This window comes from Callorhinchus milii, unplaced genomic scaffold, assembly GCF_018977255.1.
Source record: "Callorhinchus milii isolate IMCB2004 unplaced genomic scaffold, IMCB_Cmil_1.0 Scaffold2, whole genome shotgun sequence".
Lineage (NCBI taxonomy): Eukaryota > Metazoa > Chordata > Chondrichthyes > Chimaeriformes > Callorhinchidae > Callorhinchus > Callorhinchus milii.
Window position 1 is genome coordinate 11,718,347 of NW_024704743.1, and position 16,996 is coordinate 11,735,342.

The 16,996-nt window shown below is 47.2% G+C and overlaps 1 protein-coding gene across 1 annotated transcript in view; it reads left to right on the forward strand.

Moving 5' to 3' along the window:
• LOC103190494 (NEDD8 ultimate buster 1-like) overlaps nt 1-16,996 on the forward strand; it is a 59,148-nt gene that overhangs the window by 25,337 nt on the left and 16,815 nt on the right. The window contains exons 7-8 of the mRNA XM_042331889.1: nt 14,342-14,430; nt 15,593-15,699. Of these exons, the coding sequence (XP_042187823.1) occupies nt 14,342-14,430; nt 15,593-15,699 (196 nt within the window). The remainder of the gene's footprint in view (nt 1-14,341; nt 14,431-15,592; nt 15,700-16,996) is intronic.

Below are 16,996 nucleotides of genomic sequence, written 5' to 3' on the forward strand. Positions count from 1 at the left end.
GGAGGTGGCGGGAAGGCCGGCGAGGAGAGAGTTCCCATAGTCCAGCCTTGAGGTGACAAAGGCGTGAACCAGGGTTTCAGCAGCGTGAGGGGTGAGGTAGTGCCGTAGTCTGGCGATGTTCCGGAGGTGATGGAAGGCGGTGCCAGTTGTGGTGCGGATGTGAGGGAGAAAGGACAGCTCAGGGTCGAACAAAACGCCGAGGTTCCTGACTGGCTTTGAGAGGTGGAGAGTGCAGCCTTGGATGCTGATGGTGTCAGCGCCTGAGGTGCGGAGGCGCTGACGTGAGCCAATCAGGAGGGCCTCGGTTTTTCGCACGTTGAGCTGAAGAAAGTTGTCTCTCGTCCAGGACTCGATGTCGGACAGGCAGCTGTCAGGACATCGGTGGTCGTGGAGTTGAGAGTAGAGGAGGAAAGGTAGAGTTGGGTGTCATCCGCATACATGTGGAAGTTAACCCATGTCTGCGGATGATGTCACCAAGGGGGAGCATATAGAGGGTGAAGAGGAGGGGACCGAGGACAGAGCCCTGAGGGACACCACATGAGACAGTGCGGGGGGTGGAGGAGAAGCCATTCGTCGAGACAAAGTGAAGACGGTGAGAAAGGTACGACCTAAACCATTCAAGGACAGTGCCTTGAAGGTTGAGGTGGGAGGACAAGCGGTGGAGTAGGATAGCGTGGTCGACCGTATCGAATGCTGCCGATAGGTCGAGGAGGACGAGGAGACAGAGGGAGCCCTGGTCACAGATGGTCAGGATATCATTGGTGACCTTGACCAGGGCAGTTTCTGTGCTATGGGCAGCACGGAAACCTGACTGAAGGGGTTCGAAAAGAGAATGGGTGGAAAGGAAAGAGCGCAGTTGGGAGGCGACAACTCTTTCCAAGACCTTGGAGAGAAAGGGGAGGTTGGAGATGGGCCGGTAGCTTGATAGCTGCGACGCATCAAGGGAGGGTTTTTTCAGGGTGGGCGTGATGATGGCAGTTTTTAATGGAATGGGGACAGAGCCAGAGGAGAGGGACAGGTTGATGATGTCAGTGATATGTGGGGCAAGAAAGTGGAGCTGGGAGATAAGGAGTGGAGTGGGGATGGGGTCAAGGGAGCAGGTGGTTGGTTTTAGGGATAGGATGAGTTCAGTGACAGAGGGTGGGGAAACGGGTACGAAGGTGTGTAGGGGAGGATGGGTAGGAGTCGGAGTGTGGGAGGGAAGGGGTGGGTGGTGGGTGGAAGTTGGAGGGGAAGTGACCGCGGAGCGGATTCCCTTGATCTTGGATTCAAGGAAATCCAGCATCTCCTCGCAGTGAAGGTTGGAGGAGATGACCTGCGCGGGGTGGCGGGGGGACGGAGGAGTCGGGTTGTGGTGGAAAACAGTAGCCTGGGGTTGTTCTTCGCCTCCAGGATTATCCTGGAGTAGAAGGACGACTTGGCCGAGGCTAGAGTGGAGCGGTAAATTTTGAGGAGGTCCAGCCAGATTTGTCGGTGGACCGTTAGGCCAGATTTGACACAGGTGCGTTCAGCAGCCCGCACCTGGCTTTTCAGTGAGCGGAGGTGGGTGGTGTACCAGGGGGAGGAGCGGGAGTAGGAGACAGTGCGGGAAGTGATGGGGGCAAGAGTATCGAGTGTGGAGGAGAGGGTATTGTGGAGGAGGGAGAGAGGAGAAGAGGGGTCGGTGAGGGTTGAAGGCCAGAGGGAGAGGAGTTCAGAGGACTCCAAGGCATCGGTTAGGGATTGTGGGGGTAACTTCTTCCAAGGGCGGTAGAAGATGGTGGTGGGTCTGGTGGAGGTGGGGAGGGGGGTGGAGGTGGTGAAGGAGATGAAGTAGTGGTCAGAGATGGCCTTGTCGGTAATAGTGACATCCGAGACACTGAGGCCCCGGGTGATCACCAAATCGAGTGGGTGGCCGTGACTGTGAGTGGGGGAGTTTATGTGTAAGGAGAGGTTGAGTGAGGAGAGCAGGGAAGAGAAGTCTGTGGAGATGGAGCAGGAGGGGGTGAAGTGTAGGTTAAAGTCGCCCAGGATGATGAGGCGATCGGAGCAGAGGCAAAGAGATGTGAGGAGTGTTGAAATGTCAGAGATGAAGGTGGGAGAGGTTTTAGGGGGCCGGTAGAGGAGGAGGATTTTAAGGGAGAGGAATGAGGGGTGGGAGAGGGTGAGGTGCTCAAAGGAGGGGAAAGAGCCAGAGGAGTAGGGGGATAGGGCAAGTGGTGTCCTTGAGATAAGGGCAACACCACCGCCACGGCGGTTGGGGCGGGGGATGTGGTGGGAGGTGTAGCCGGGTGGCGTGGCCTCCGTGAGGGGGAAGGTGTCGCCTGGGGTGAGCCAGGTTTCTGTTAAGGCCATGATATCAACGTTCTCATCAAGGATGAGATCGTTGATGACCAGGGCCTTGTTGCAGAGGGAGCGGACATTTTGCAGTCCGATGTGGAGGGAGCGGTTGACAGAAGGGTGTGTGGGAGGGGAGGGGGGTCCAGGTTGTGAGGCAGGGTGGGGGGAATGGGGATGAGGGAGGAGAGGTTGACTCCCCGGGTCTGTGTCCGGGGTGGGTGGCGAGTGTGGTGGGGAATGGGGCAGTCGGTGTGGCTGCTGCTGGACAGCCAACGCCGAGTGCCACGGTGAGCCCGGCGGAGGATTCCCAGGCTGGAGCAGAGGGAGGTTGTGGGAGGGTCAAGTGGGGATAGAAGACGAGAGGGACGGAGAGAGAGGAGGAGAGAGCGGGAGAGATGCAGAGGGGGGAGGGTTTGGGGGGAGAGAGGAGGGGGGCGGGAGGGAGGGGGTGAGGGGGCTCGGGTCAAAGCGGCAGCCATAGTGCGCACGCGGGGACCGGGAGCGAGCGGTCAGGTGGATGGCATTATCCCGTAGTAGCTTTCCCGCTACTTGTCCAGCTAGGACCACCCTTCCTGTTAGGGCTTTGGCTTGCAGGGTTATCAGGAGCTGAGCGGGATGATTCCTTGCCCCCAGTGACTGGTCTGCCCTTCTAAGTCTTGCCGTTGAGCCAGGATGGCTGTGCTGTCATCCCTTGAGCAGAGATCCCAGCAGCGTGAGGAGGGAACTGAGTGAAGTGGAACAGAGTGAGAATTCAGTTAAGGAATTTGGTGAGAGTGGTAATTCGATGCAGAGGGGGAAAAGAGGTGCTGAATTATAAAGTGTATAATATTTATTTTAAAATAATATAAAAATGTCTGGGAATATGGCAGGGCAGCTGAGACCATTTGCATGAACAATGTGTGCGGTGTGGGAACTCCAGGATGCTTTGTGTGCCCTGGACAGACATGTGTGCAGGAAGTGCCTCTGGCTGCTCGCGCTTGTGCTCAGAGTTTCTAGGAGAGGCTGAGGCTGGTGTTACTACATAGCATATGGGAGGCTGAAGAGTTCATGGATCGAGCGTTTCAGGAGGTGGTCACCCCACAGCTGCAGAGGGTTCAGAAGGAGAGTGAGTGGTGATCACCTGGCATGGTAGGAAGAGGGGGCAGAAATCCCCTGAGAGAGTGGCATTCACAAACCAGTTCTCTGTACTGAATACCGGCCATGGTGATGACACCTCTGGGGAGGGGAGTCGAAAGCAAATGGATGCACAGGAGATACAGGGAAGAGTGTCATTGTAATTGTCATTGGGGACACAATGGTGAAAGGAGTAGACAGGCGTTTCTGCAACCAAAGACGTGACTCTCGCATGGTATGTTGCCTCCCTGGTGCCAGAGTTGAATGCATCACGGAATGGGTGCAAAACGTTCGACAGGGGGAAGGGGAACATCAGAAGTCGTGACCCGTGTTGGGATCCATGACGTAGAGAAAAAAGAGCTGAGATCCTACAGGGAGAGTATCAGAAGCTAGGGAAAAAGCTAAATTGTAGTATCAGAAGCTAGGGAAAAAGCTAAATTGTAGGACCTCAAAGGTGGTGATCTCTGGATTACTCTCAGTACCTCGTGCAAGTGAGTATCAAAACAGCAGGATCAAACACATGAATGCATGGCTGGAGAAATGGTGCAGAAAGGAGGTTACTGGATCATTGGGACCAATTCTGGGGCAGGTGGGACCTGTACAAGATGGATGGGTTACACCTGAATAGGGCTGGGACCAATGTCCCTCGTAGGGAGGTTAACTAGTGCTGTAGGGAAGGGTTTAAACTAATTTCGAGGAGGGAAGGGAATCAGGATGTAGCATTAATGAGGACAAACAAGTTACATAGGGGACTGGGAGAGACGAATAGCAATGTAATCCAGAAAAAGGAGGGATTAGACGGGGGAGAAATGCAGAACAAAGAAAGTCGATCTTGGAGTGCATGTGGGTAAATGCACAGAGTGTGACAAATATATTCTGTGACAGTATATTTTGTGAAGCGCTTTGAGGCGTCTAGAAGATGTGAAAAGTGCTATATCAAATGCAAGGATTATTATTGGTGAGCTGCAGGCTCAAGTTGCCACATGGGGTTATGATGTGGTGGCAATAACGGACACCTTACTCAAACAAGGGCAGGAATGGGAGCTAAATATTCCTGCCTACAATGTATTAAGGAGGGCTAGGGAAGGAAAAAAAGGAGGGGGGGTGGCAATATTGATTAAAGACACAGTTACAACCTTGGAAAGGGACGATGTGCTAGTGGGTCCAAAAACAGAATCTATTTTGTAAGCATTAAGGAGCAGAAAAGGAGATGTTACTCTGTCAGGTGTATGCTATAGTCCACCAGATAGTGGGAAGGAGATAGATGAGCAAATCTGCAAGCAGATTTCAGAAAGGTGCAAAACCAATAGAGTAGCAATAATGGGAGACTTCAATTATCCTAACATAGACTGGCAAAATAACAGTGTAAAGGGCAAGGATGGCGAAGGATTCCTGAAATGTATGCAGAATAACTTTCTGGATCAGTATGTTTCAGCACAACAAGGAAGGAAGCAGTGCTGGATCTAGTTCTGGGGAATGATTTGGGCTGATTGACACTCTTCCCTTTGTTTCAGTACGAGTGCATCTGGACAACAATGACCACAACACCATTAGGTTTAGAGTACTTATGGAAAGGGACAAGGAGGAATTAAAGGTGAAGTTACTCAACTAGAAGAGGGCTAATTTCAGTGAGTTATAAAGGGACCTAGCCAAGGTGGACTGGAAAGAAAGATTGGCAGGTAAAACAGCTAATGAGTAACGGGAAGCATTCAAGGAGGATATAGTTCAAGGGCAGAACAAATACATTCCCAAAAAGGGGAAAGGTAGGGCATCCAAAGCTCCCTTGATGAATAAGGAAATTGGGATTAAAAAACAACAGAAAGGAAGCTTATGATAAATGTCAGGTCCAACATACAGAAGATAATCAAATAGAATGTAGAAAATACAGAGGAGAACTGAAAAAGTAAATAAAAGGGGCAAAGAGATTGTATGAGAAAAGACTAGTGGGTAACATAAAAGGGAACCCTAAGGTATTTTATAAGCATATACAGAATAAAAGGTTAGTCAAAGGTAGGGTGGATCCAATTAGGGATCAAAGAGGAAATCTTCTTGTGCAGGCAGAGGACATGGCTGATGTACACAATGAGTACTTTGCATCTGTCTTCACAAAAGAGTAGGATGCAGCCAATGCCACAGTATCAGAGGAGAGGGTAGAGAAATTGGATAAGATAAGAATAAACCGAGAGACGGTACTAAAAAGGTTGTCGGTGCTCAAGGTAGATAAGTCACCCGGTCCGGACAGGATGCATCCTAGGTTACTGAGGGAGGTAATAATAATAATAATAATCCTTGCATTTGATATAGCGCTTTTCACGTCTTCTAGACATCCCAAAGTGCTTCACAGAATATACTGTAAAGTGAATTGACTGTATATTTGTGGGCGAACGCGGCAGCAATGCTCCACAAACAGTCATGGATTGAAAATGACCAATTTATTATTTTTGGTTTTGGAGGGATTATTATAGGCGTGTGGAGTAAGGAAACTTGCCCAAGGTTTCGCCCTGCCTGGAATTGAACTTAGGTCTCTCATTTGCAAAGCGAGTGCTCTAACCACCGAGCTACAGGTAAGGGTGGAAATAATGGAGGCTCTGCCCACAATCCTTCAATCCTACTTGGACACTAGAGTGGTGCCAGCGGATTGGAGGGTAGCAAATATTACTTCTCTGTACAAAAAGGGGCAAAGGAATAAACCCGGGAACTACAGGTCAGTCAGCCTAACGTCAGTAGTGGGGAAACTTCTAGAGACTATAAACCGGGACAAAATAAATTTTCACTTAGAAAAATATGGGTTAATAAAGGACAGCCAACACAGATTTGTTAAAGGCAAAACATGTCTAACAAACCTGATAAGAGTTTTTTGATGAAGTAACGGAGAGGGTGGATGAAGGTAGTGCAGTTGATGTAGTTTATATGGATTTTCAAAAGGCATTTGATAAAGTGCCACAAAGGAGACTTGTAAGCAAAATAGAAGCCCACGGTGTTAAAGGGACAGTGGCAGCATGGATACAGAACTGGCTGGGAGACAGAAAGCAGAGAGTTGTGGTGAACGGTTGTTTTTCTGACTGGAGCGAAGTGTGCAGTGTGTCCCCAGGAGTCTGTATTGGGACCATTGCTGTTTTTGATCTATATAAATGACCTGGACTTGGGTATAGGGAGTACAATTTCCACGTTTGCAGATAATACTAAGTTAAGAAAAGTAGTAAACAGTGAGGAGGATAGTAGCAGACTGCAAGAGGACATAGACAGATTGGTAAAATGGGCAGACACGTGGTAGATGAAGTTTAATGTGGAGTGCGAAGTGAAGCATTTTGGGCAGAAGAATGAGGAGAGGCAATATAAACTGATGGTACAATCTTAAAGGGGGTGAAGGAACAGAGAGACCTGAGGGTTCATATAAGTAAATCTTTGAAGGTGGCAGGACAGGTAGATAAAGCTGTTAAAAAAGCATATGGGATACTAAGCTTTATAAATAGGGGCATAGAATGCAAAAGTCAGGAAGTTATGATGAACCTTTATAAAACCCTGGTTAGGCCTCAGCTAGAGACTGGGTTCAGTTCTGGGCACCACGATAGGAGGATGTCAAGGCATTGGAGAGGGTGCAAAGGAGATTTACCAGGATGGTACCAGGAATGAGAGACTTCAGTTATCAGAGAGGATAGAGAAGCTAGGATTATTCTCCTTGTAGCAGCAAAGGTTAAGAGAAGACTTAATAGAAGTTTTCAAAATTATGAAGGGATTTGATAGGGTGAACAAGGAGAAACTGTTTCCACTGGTGGGTGGGTTGGTAACCCGAGGACACTGATTTAAAATAGTTGAATTGGATGCTCTTTTCAAAGAGCTGGCACAGACATGATGGGCCGAATGGTCTCCGTCTGTGCTGTATGATTCTATGAACAGTGCCCTGAAGTACTGTGGAACTGCCTAGCTCAGGAACCGTACTAGAAGGTGGAAGGGATAATGGCAACACAAGCAGTGTGTCAAAGCAGCAGTGTTTGGGAATTTGTGGACAGTAAGACTGTCCCTGATGGTCACAACTGTGAGAAGTGCCCGTGTCTTGAGTCACTCTGGCTCAGGGTTTTTGATCTGGAGTATGTGTTAGAGACAATCCGACGCATAAGGGAGGGGAAAGAATATTTGGACAGTTTACTTCAGAACATAACCACGTCACATAGAGAGGTACAGGAAGAAGAGTGTGAGATTGATAGATGGCAGGGTAGCATTTATTTAGTAGAGGCAGAGAAGGAGGCACTGGTTCTGTCCAGCAGGTACAGTGTACTTGCTAATTCGATGAGGGAGAGATGTCTGTGGGGAAGGAGGCCTGAATGCAAACCAAACTAGAGCAGAAGACAATGCAAGCGGGGGAGGAGCAGAACAGAAACTTTGTAGATATAGAGGATGAAATAAGGGGATCGAGAGTATCCTCTGCAGTCGAGATCAAGAGTTCAGGAGGGTGTGTTGTCTTGCTGATGCCAGGGTAAGGGATATTTCAAAGCAACTGGAAAGGAACTTGGAAAGGGAGGGGAAAGAACCTGCAGTTGTTATCTATACGGGAACCAATGACACAGGAAAGAGCAAAAAGGAGGTCCTGCTAAGGGAGTATCAAGAGCTAGGGATTAAATTTAAAAAAAGGACCTCGAAGGTGGTAATCGCCGGATTCTACCTGAGCCATGTGCAAATTGGCCCAGAGATAAACAGATCAGGAAAATGAATGTGTGGCTGAAAGGAGTGGTGTGCGAAAGAGGGGTTCCATTTCATAGGTCACTGGCTGCAGTACTGGGTCAGGAATCAGCTGTACTACTGGATTGGGCTGCACCTGAACAGGGCTGGGACCAAGTTACTAGTGAAAAAGATAAATAGGACTGTAGAAAAAGCTTTAAACCAGTAAGGGAGGGGTGGCGAGAGGGGTCGGGTGGACACCAAAACATAAGGTGAGGATGAGAGCAGCGGTCAGAATACAAACAGTGATAAATATAGCATAAGTACTATAGGAAAGATAAAGCTAATAGGAAGTTATCACAAAAGGTTTAACGAGTCAATAAGTATCAGAAGAACATCGTCAGGGCAAATAGGCATGTTAGGGACAGTTACCCAAATAAGAGTTATGTATACAAATGCACGTAGCATAAGAAATAAAACAAATGAGTTAGAAGCACACATTCAGCTTAAAAGGTATGATGTAGTAGCCATTACAGAGACTTGGTTACAAGCTGGACAGGACTGGGAGCTAAATATTCCAGGTTATAAGATCTTTAGAAAAGGCAGGGATATTGGGAAAGGAGGAGGAGTAGCAATATTGATAAAAGACACTATTACAACAGTGGAAAGGAAAGATTTCAGTAAAGGCGATCAGGTCGTGGAAACGCTGGAATTAAGAAACAGCAAAGGAGGTAAGGCTCTGTTGGGAGTAGTCCACAGATCTCCAGAGAGTTGTGATGTATAAATACGGAGATCAGGGAAGCATGTAGCAAAGGTAATGTGGTTATAATGGGAGATTTTAATTTTCACATAGACTAGAAAGCAGGTCACCTCGGGTAGTAAAGGCAATGAATTTCTAGAATGTATTCAGGACAGTTTTTTGCAACAATATGTTTTAGAATCAACAAAAGAACAAGCCATACTGGATTTGGTGACGAGTAATGAGCTAGAACTAGTTAACAATCTGACAGTAATGGAACATCTTGCAAATAGTGATCATAATATGATTGAATTTGACATTGGATTTGAGAGGGAGAAGGGAGAGTCCCAAACCAAGGTTTTAAATTTGAGTAAGGCAAACTTTGATGGGATGAGAAATATATTGACCATAAGTGGTAAACCTGCAGGTGAACAATGGGAAATATTCAAAAAAAGTATTTGATACAATACAGAACAAGTACATACCCCTAAAATGCAAAAGCCCAAACTGTAGTTAAGCAACCATGGTGAACAAAAGAGGTTAGAGACTATCAAGCTAAAAGAAAAGGCTTACTCAAATACAATAAAAAGTGTGAATGCAGGGGAGTGGGAAAACTACAAAAGACAACAAAGGGATTCAACGAAAGTAATAAGAAGAGCAAAAAGGAGTATGAAAAAACGTGCAAGGGATACTAAAACCAATAGTAAAAGCTTTTATAAATATATTAAAAGAAATGGAATGTTCAAGGGGAATGTGGGTCTGTTAAAGACAGATGTAGGTGAGACTATAAAATAAGGAAATGGCTGACTTGTTAAATAAATACTTTGCTACCATTTTTACAGTAGAGGATGAGGACAAAATACCAGCCGTACAGGGGAACCTAAAAATACGCCAAAGAGAAATGATTAATAAAATTAATATAATAAAAGAAGGTAATGGAGAAAATAATGAGACAAATGATAGACAAATCTCCAGATAGTTTCCACCCCAGGATGTTAAAAGAAATAGGAGAGGAAATTGCAGATGTATTTGTCATAATTTTGCAAAGCTCACTAGATTTGGGAATTGTGCCCTTAGATTGGAAAATTGCGAATGTCAATCCTTTATTTAGAAGGGAGGGAGGGAGAAACTAGGAAACTACAGACCTGTCAGCTTATTGGGAAAATACAGGAATCCATCATCAGGGACTGAACACTTGGACAGGTATGAGCTAGTCAAAGAGAGTCAGCTTGGGTTTGAAGTGTAGGTCGGGTCTGACTAATCTGGTTGAATTTTTGAGGAGGTCACTAAAATGGTGGATAAGAGAGCGTCTATGAATGTTGTTTATATGGACTTTCAGAAGGCATTTGATAAGGTTCCACACAAAAGATTATTAGCGAAATGGAAGCGCATGGAGTCAGAGATAACCTTGTGATGTAGCTTGGTAATTGGTTGGGAGGCAGGAAACAGAGAGTAGGGATAAAGGGAACGTTCTCTGATTGGCGGGACGTGACAAGTGGTGTCCCTCAGGGGTCTGTACCCAGATATTCGCCATATATATAAATGATGTGGATGAAGGAGTAGAAAGTTTTATATCCAAGTTTGCAAACGACACTAAGTCATTCAGAACTCTGCAGCTCGTGTATTGTCCCGCACCAGGCTTCACGACCACATCACTCCCACCCTCGCTCGCCACCACTGGTTCCCCATCCCCCAGAGGATCGAATTCAAGATCCTCATCCTCACCTACAAGGCCATTCACGGCCTTGCTCCCTCCTACCTCTCTGACCTACTATCCCCCTACCTACCCGCCCGTACCCTCCGTTCCTCTGGCTCCAGTCTGCTCCACATTCCCTGCCCCAACCGCCCTATCATCGGTGGCCGGGCCTTCAGCCTCTCAGCCCCTCGGCTCTGGAACTCTATCCCCCAGTGCCTTCGCCGCCTCCTCCCTTTCCTCCTTCAAGGCCGGTCTCAAGACCTTTCTCTTTGACCGTGCCTTCAGCTCCCCTCTCGACTCTCTACCCCCTCCTCGCTCCCTCCCTTTCCTCCCCTCACCCTGACCATTTCCCCCTTCCTTGCTCCCTCCCTTTCCCTCCCCTCACCCTGACCATTTCCCCCCTGCTCGCTCCCTCCCTTCCCTCCCCTCACCCTGACCATTTCTCCCCTGCTCGCTCCCTCCCTTCCCTCCCCTCACCCTGACCATTTCCCCCCTGCTCGGGTCCTGACCCAACTGTACAGCGCCTTGGGACGTCCTCCCGACGTGAAAGGTACTCTATAAATGGAATCTTGTTGTTGTTGTAAGCTAGGAGGCTCAGTAAGTTGTGTAGATGGGAGTAGGAAGTTACAAAGGGACTTAGACAGATTAAGTGAGTGGGCAAAACTGTGGCAGATGGAGTTCAATGTAGGGAAACTTGGAGGTCATCCACTCTGCCCCCCCCAAAAAATAGAATATTTTCTTGATGGGGAGAAATTAAGAACGGTGGAGGAGCAAAGAGATTTGGGTGTCCATATCTACAATCACTAAAAACTAGTTCCCAAGTGCAAAAAGTAATCAAAAAGGTGAATGGAATGTTGGCCTTTACCTCAAGGGGCCTGGAATACAAAAGGGAAGAAATGATTCACTTGTATAGAGCGTTAGTCAGACCCCATCTGGAGACTGCGTTCAGGTTTGGGTATCACACCTCAGGAAAGATATATTGGTTCTGGAGGGGGTGCAGCACAGGTTCACTAGAATGTTACCAGGCCTAAAGGGGTTAAGTTACGAGGAAAGGCTGTGTAAACTTGGATTGTATCCCCTTGAGCTTAGAAGGTTGAGGGGTGATTTGATTGAGGTATTTAAGATGATAAAGGGATTTGATAGGGTAGATACAGAGAGCCTATTTCCTCTGGTTGGGGAATCCAAAACCAGGAGGAATAGTCTTAAAATTAGAACCATACTATTTAAGAGTGAAATTAGGAAGCATGTTTTCACTCAAAGGGTGGTAGGAATCTGGAATTCTCTCCCCCAAAAGGCCATGGATGGCCTTTTGGGGGAGAGAATTCACCTTCAAGAGTGAGGTTGATAGATTTTTGGTAGGACAGGCTCAGCCATGATCAAATAAAATGATGGAACAGGCTCGAATGGCTGAATGGCCTCCTCTTGTCCTATGATTACTGAGACCATCACAAAGGGTAGGTTCAATTCTGACATTCTGTTGCCAAACTTGGAGCCAGTTCAATTTCAAGGAGACTCCGCTCGTGTGGGGATGCAGTGTCAAATGCATATGTTTTCAACAGCAGTGATGTGGAGAATAGAAGTAAAGAAAACAACAACTTGCATTTATATAGAGCCCTCACGCAGAGTAGTGTTTCAGATCGCTTGACAGTGACGGAGCATGACACCAAGCCGGGCGGGGGGGTGGCGGCGTGACTGTATGCACGCACAGTCGAATGGGAAGGTCTTCAGGTATGACCTGAAGGTGGGGAAAGGCGGAGGTTTAGAGGAAGAGTGTTCCAGAGTTTTGGGGCGTAGTGGCTGAAAGCGTGGCCATCAACGGTAGAATGGAGGCACAAGTGAAATGCAGAAGGCCGGACCCTGTTGAGCGGAGGCAGTGGGTTGGGGGATAAACAGATCGGAGAGGTAGGGAGATGCCAGATCATGAAGGGATTTGAAAACGAGTGAGAGGATCTAGCAATCGATCCATTTGGTAGTAAGGAGCCAGTAGAGCCTGGCTAGAACTGTTGTGATGGGGGGTATGGAGTTCAGTGCGGGTGAGTATGCGGGCAGCGGAGTTTTATGATCCACTGGATCCTGTGCATGGTGGAGCTGGGGAGACCGGGAAAGAGAGCATTTGAGAAGTCAAGTCGGGAGGTGTTGAACGCCTGGACGAGTGTTTTGCCTCGTCTGAGGTTAGGTGTGGTCAGAGGCGGGCAATGTAGAGGAGTTGGAGGAAGGCAGACCTGGTCAGGGACTGGATGTGGGGAAGGCAGGACAGCTGTGGGTTGTGCCTAGGTTGCACACTGCTTCAGTAAGTCTGAGGGGTAGGCTGGGGAAGTTGAGGAGGTCAGAGCCGCAGGATAGAAGACGTTGACCGGAGCCAATGAACATGGCTTCCATCTTGTCAACGTTGAGTTGCAGGAAGTTTTTGTTCTCGTTCATCCAGGCCCCGATGTTCCCCAGACAAGCCAAGAGAACATCAGAGGACCTGGAGTTGCAGCTGGAGAAGTAGTTTTGTGTGTCATCTCTCATACACGTGGACGTTTACCCCATGTCTGTGGTTGACATCGCCAAGAGGGAGCATATAGATGAGGAAGAGGAGGGGGCCAAGGATGGAACCCTGGGGTACACCACAGGTGACTGGCCGGTGGAGGGAGGAGAAACTATTTGAGGAGATCAAGTGAAGGCGGTTTGTTAGGTAGGGCACTAGGCTAGTGTGGTCCCACTGAGGTGGATGACGGAGGAGAGGCGGTGGATGAAGATGGCATGATCGACTGTGTCGAACGTGGCGTAGAGGTCCAGGAGGCGAAGCAGAGGAAGCCCTGGTCACAGAGAAAGAAGACGTTGTTTGTGACCTTGACAAGCGCCGTCTCTGTGCTATGGGCAGGGCGGAAACCGGATTGCAGGGGCTCGAGGAGTGGGTGGAGGGAGAGGAAAAAAAAGCTGGTTAGCGACAAAGCATTCCAGAGCTTTGGCAAGGATTGGCAGGTTGGAAATGGGTTGTGAGGTTGAAGGAGTCGAGGGTGGTTTTTTGAGGAGGGGAGTGATGACAGTGGTTTTAAGGCGGAGAGGAACAGAACCTGAGAAGAGGGACTGGTTGACTGTGTCGGCCAGCAGCTGGGTGGGGAGGAGGTCTAGGCAGCAGGTGGTGGGCTTCATCTGGGAGATGGTGGTTGAGAGGGAGATGGGAGTAATCAGAGCAAAGGAGTAGTGGTAGGGGCTGTGGTGAAAGGAGGGGATGGTGTAGATGGTTTGGGGGGGGGGTGCGTGTGGGAGGTGATGGATGGTGGAGTGCATTGCCTTTGAGTTGTTTTTGGCCTCCAATATGGTTTTGGAGTAAAAGACAGATTTGGCCTGCGAGAGGGAGTGGCGTTAGTTGTGGAGATCCTTGAGCCACAGCTTGTGGTGGTTTGTGAGGCTGGATTTGTGCTATCTGCGCTCGAACGTCTGGGTTTTAGTTTTGAGGGAGTGGAGATGGCTGTCAAACCAGGGGGAGGAGGTAGATTTGGAGATAAAGCTGGATTTCAGGGGGGCAAGGGAGTTGAAGGTTGCAGAGATGCGATCGTTTAGCAGCTTGATAGCAGCATCAGGATCGCTGGGGTGGAAGCCCAGAGTGAGAAGAGATCCGAGATTGTTCGTGACGGACTTGGGTGGATACTTTTTCCAAGGTCAAAAAAAAGATGGTGGAGAGGTTGGGAGTGGGACGCGGGAGGAGAGGGTGATGAGGGATCAGATGGCCACATTGACCGTCATCGATGATCTGAGGTACAAACTAAAGTCAGTGCCTTCCTGGAGTATGTGTTGCTTTGAACAACTCTTTCAATATAAATTGTTTGCAGGTGAGAATACGGATCTCAGTAATGCTCCATACTTAGAAGTAGCAGATCAGAAAGGACGGCCCATTCCAATCCCCGCTGTGGAGAAAAAGGCAAGTGGTTTGAATCGTGTATTTATGTCCTATATTGACAAAAAAATGTATATCATTGGCACATTTTTTGAATTCTGCAGCATAGGACTAAGTGCCACATGGTTTTGTTAAATTAAAATGTATGTGTACATCTGCTATCAAGTGCACAATAATTCTGTTACAACAAGATTATCATTGCAATACCCAGCCAACATGTGCTTCATCAAAAACAAATTATATTTATATAGTGCCTTTCATGTCGGAAGGACGTTCCAAAGTCCTGGACAGTTAAAGGTTTGCACCTGAGCTGGGGCTTGGAATCAAAATGATTTTACATAATCTAAAGTTTCGCCCACAAATATATAGTCAATACACTTTACAGTCTATTCTGTGAAGCGCTTTGAGACGTCCAGAAGACTTGAAAAGCGCTATATCAAAAGCAAGGATTATTATTATAAAGTGCTTTATAATGTTATTCGTTAAGACCCAGGTTAGCTCGAAAGCAAAAGATTCATGTAGATATGGTTTATAGGCATCTCCTCTCACTGTAAAGTAGAACCTAAACTGTGAAGTGCATTCTTGTCATCTGAAGATTAGAACTAAAGGGACAACTGGTGAGGATGTTTTAGCTGCTTCTGGTGATTTGAGGCGACTACACTTTGGGGATGAAATGGCTGTCTTCTTGTGTTGGGGTGGGGAATCGCTCACCACCTTGGGGGAACTAGACTTTTCGTCCATTCCCCCCACTGAATTCCACTTTATCTGATCAGTAGTTCAGGAAATGGATTTTGTTGTGGTAGAGGCATCTCCTCAGAGATGATGTACTTGGCAAAGGGAGATTTTTAATATGAATATATAGAGCTCAAATATACAATGCCCTTCTCAAGATAGAATCACTGTTCATTTTCAGGGCATCAGGGGAGGGGGAGGGGGGGAAGAGGCAGATAAATGGGACTGAATGGATTGTTGTTTCAAATAGCCAGCACAGACTGTGGGCTGGGCTGTTAAAGTCTGAGTTGAGGCCGGTAAGGTAACTTGGTGGCATCCAAAAATGTGGGGAGAAGCGATAATTATCTTGTTTTAAATACTTAATTAAATATTATAAGAAAAAAACTGTTCTAATCTGTTCTGTTGTCAAGCAAGCTTGTAGCAAGTTTAACATTTGTGTTTTGTTCCCTGCTAGGCACTGGTGCTAGCCATGACATTGCATGAAAAGGGCAGAGCATTTATGAAGAAGAAAGATTATGTTTCAGCACTGCTGTATCTATTGGATGCTGATGCAGAATTTGGGTGATTGTTTTTGTTGTACACTCTCTTCACTGTAATCATACGTTTAAATACTTTCTCTCATTTGTGCTTTGAAATAGGGCAGAGACAAGCTACATAGTCAATGCTTTAACAGCACTGGGGCAGTATCTGAAAGGAGCTATGTTATCTGATGGCTTTGATCCTTGATTATGTTATTGGGATGAAAGTAATTGGGAGTTTCTGGATATATTCTTGAAAAGAAAAAAAAATTGCAAGGCTGTGGGAGAGTGGGATCGATTGGGTAGCTCTTTCAAAGAGCCGGCACAGGCATGATGGACCAAATTACCTTATTCTGTGCTGTAAGATTCTATGATTTTATGCTCCATGAGCTTTATTTGGTTGAAAGATGTTGAACAACAATAACCTGCAACAATACAATACAAATTTACATTTATGTAGCGCCTTTCACATCAGGAGGATGTCCCATGATACTGTACAAATAGAGTTTTCACCCGAGCTGAGGGGAGGCGTTCCCGAGGAGGTGGAGTTGAGGGGGAAAAATGGCTGAAAGCACTCAAAGAGGAAGGTCTTGATGTGAACCTTGAAGGAGGCAAGTAAAAGGGGCGAGTTGAAGGGACTCTGGCATGAAGTTCCGGAGAGTGGGTGCAGATACCCAGAAAGCCTGCTCGACAATCGTGGAGCGAATAGGGCGAGGGCATGGAACAGGCTGAAGCCTGCTGAGTGGAGGCTGCGGCCACATTGGATAACGTTTGAGAGGTCGCACAAGTAAGGTGGGCAAGAACATTAAGGGATTTAAATGTGAAGACAAAGATTTTGTGGACGGACTATTATTCCAAGGAATAAATAACTCATTTATTAATCATACAGTCTGTTTAACAAATCAACCCTTAAATGCATACTTACTTTAATCATTAGAATAAGGGGCAAGTGGAAAACAGCTTTCATGTATTGATCATCAAGAGTAATTTCTTGAGAAGATGTCTGCACTTTAATATTCAAAGCTTGATAGTACAAGCTCTTGTACAAAATCTGTGTTTGATTTTTGGTCGGGGTAAATTCCACCCTGGGGTCATAAATTTGAGCTCTGTGCTTATCCTTTACATTTTGTCAAGGGATTTGAGGTGCGTGTGTTTTGCTCAGCGTTTGTCGCCGTTAATGTGTTGAATGATTATCATAGAATCATAGAATCATACAACACAAAAAGAGGCCATTCGGCCCATCGAGTCTGTGCCTGCTCTTTCAATAGAGCAATTAATGTCAATCCCACTACCCAGCCCTTTCCCCATAACCCTGTAAACCTGGCCTCCTCAAATTCCGC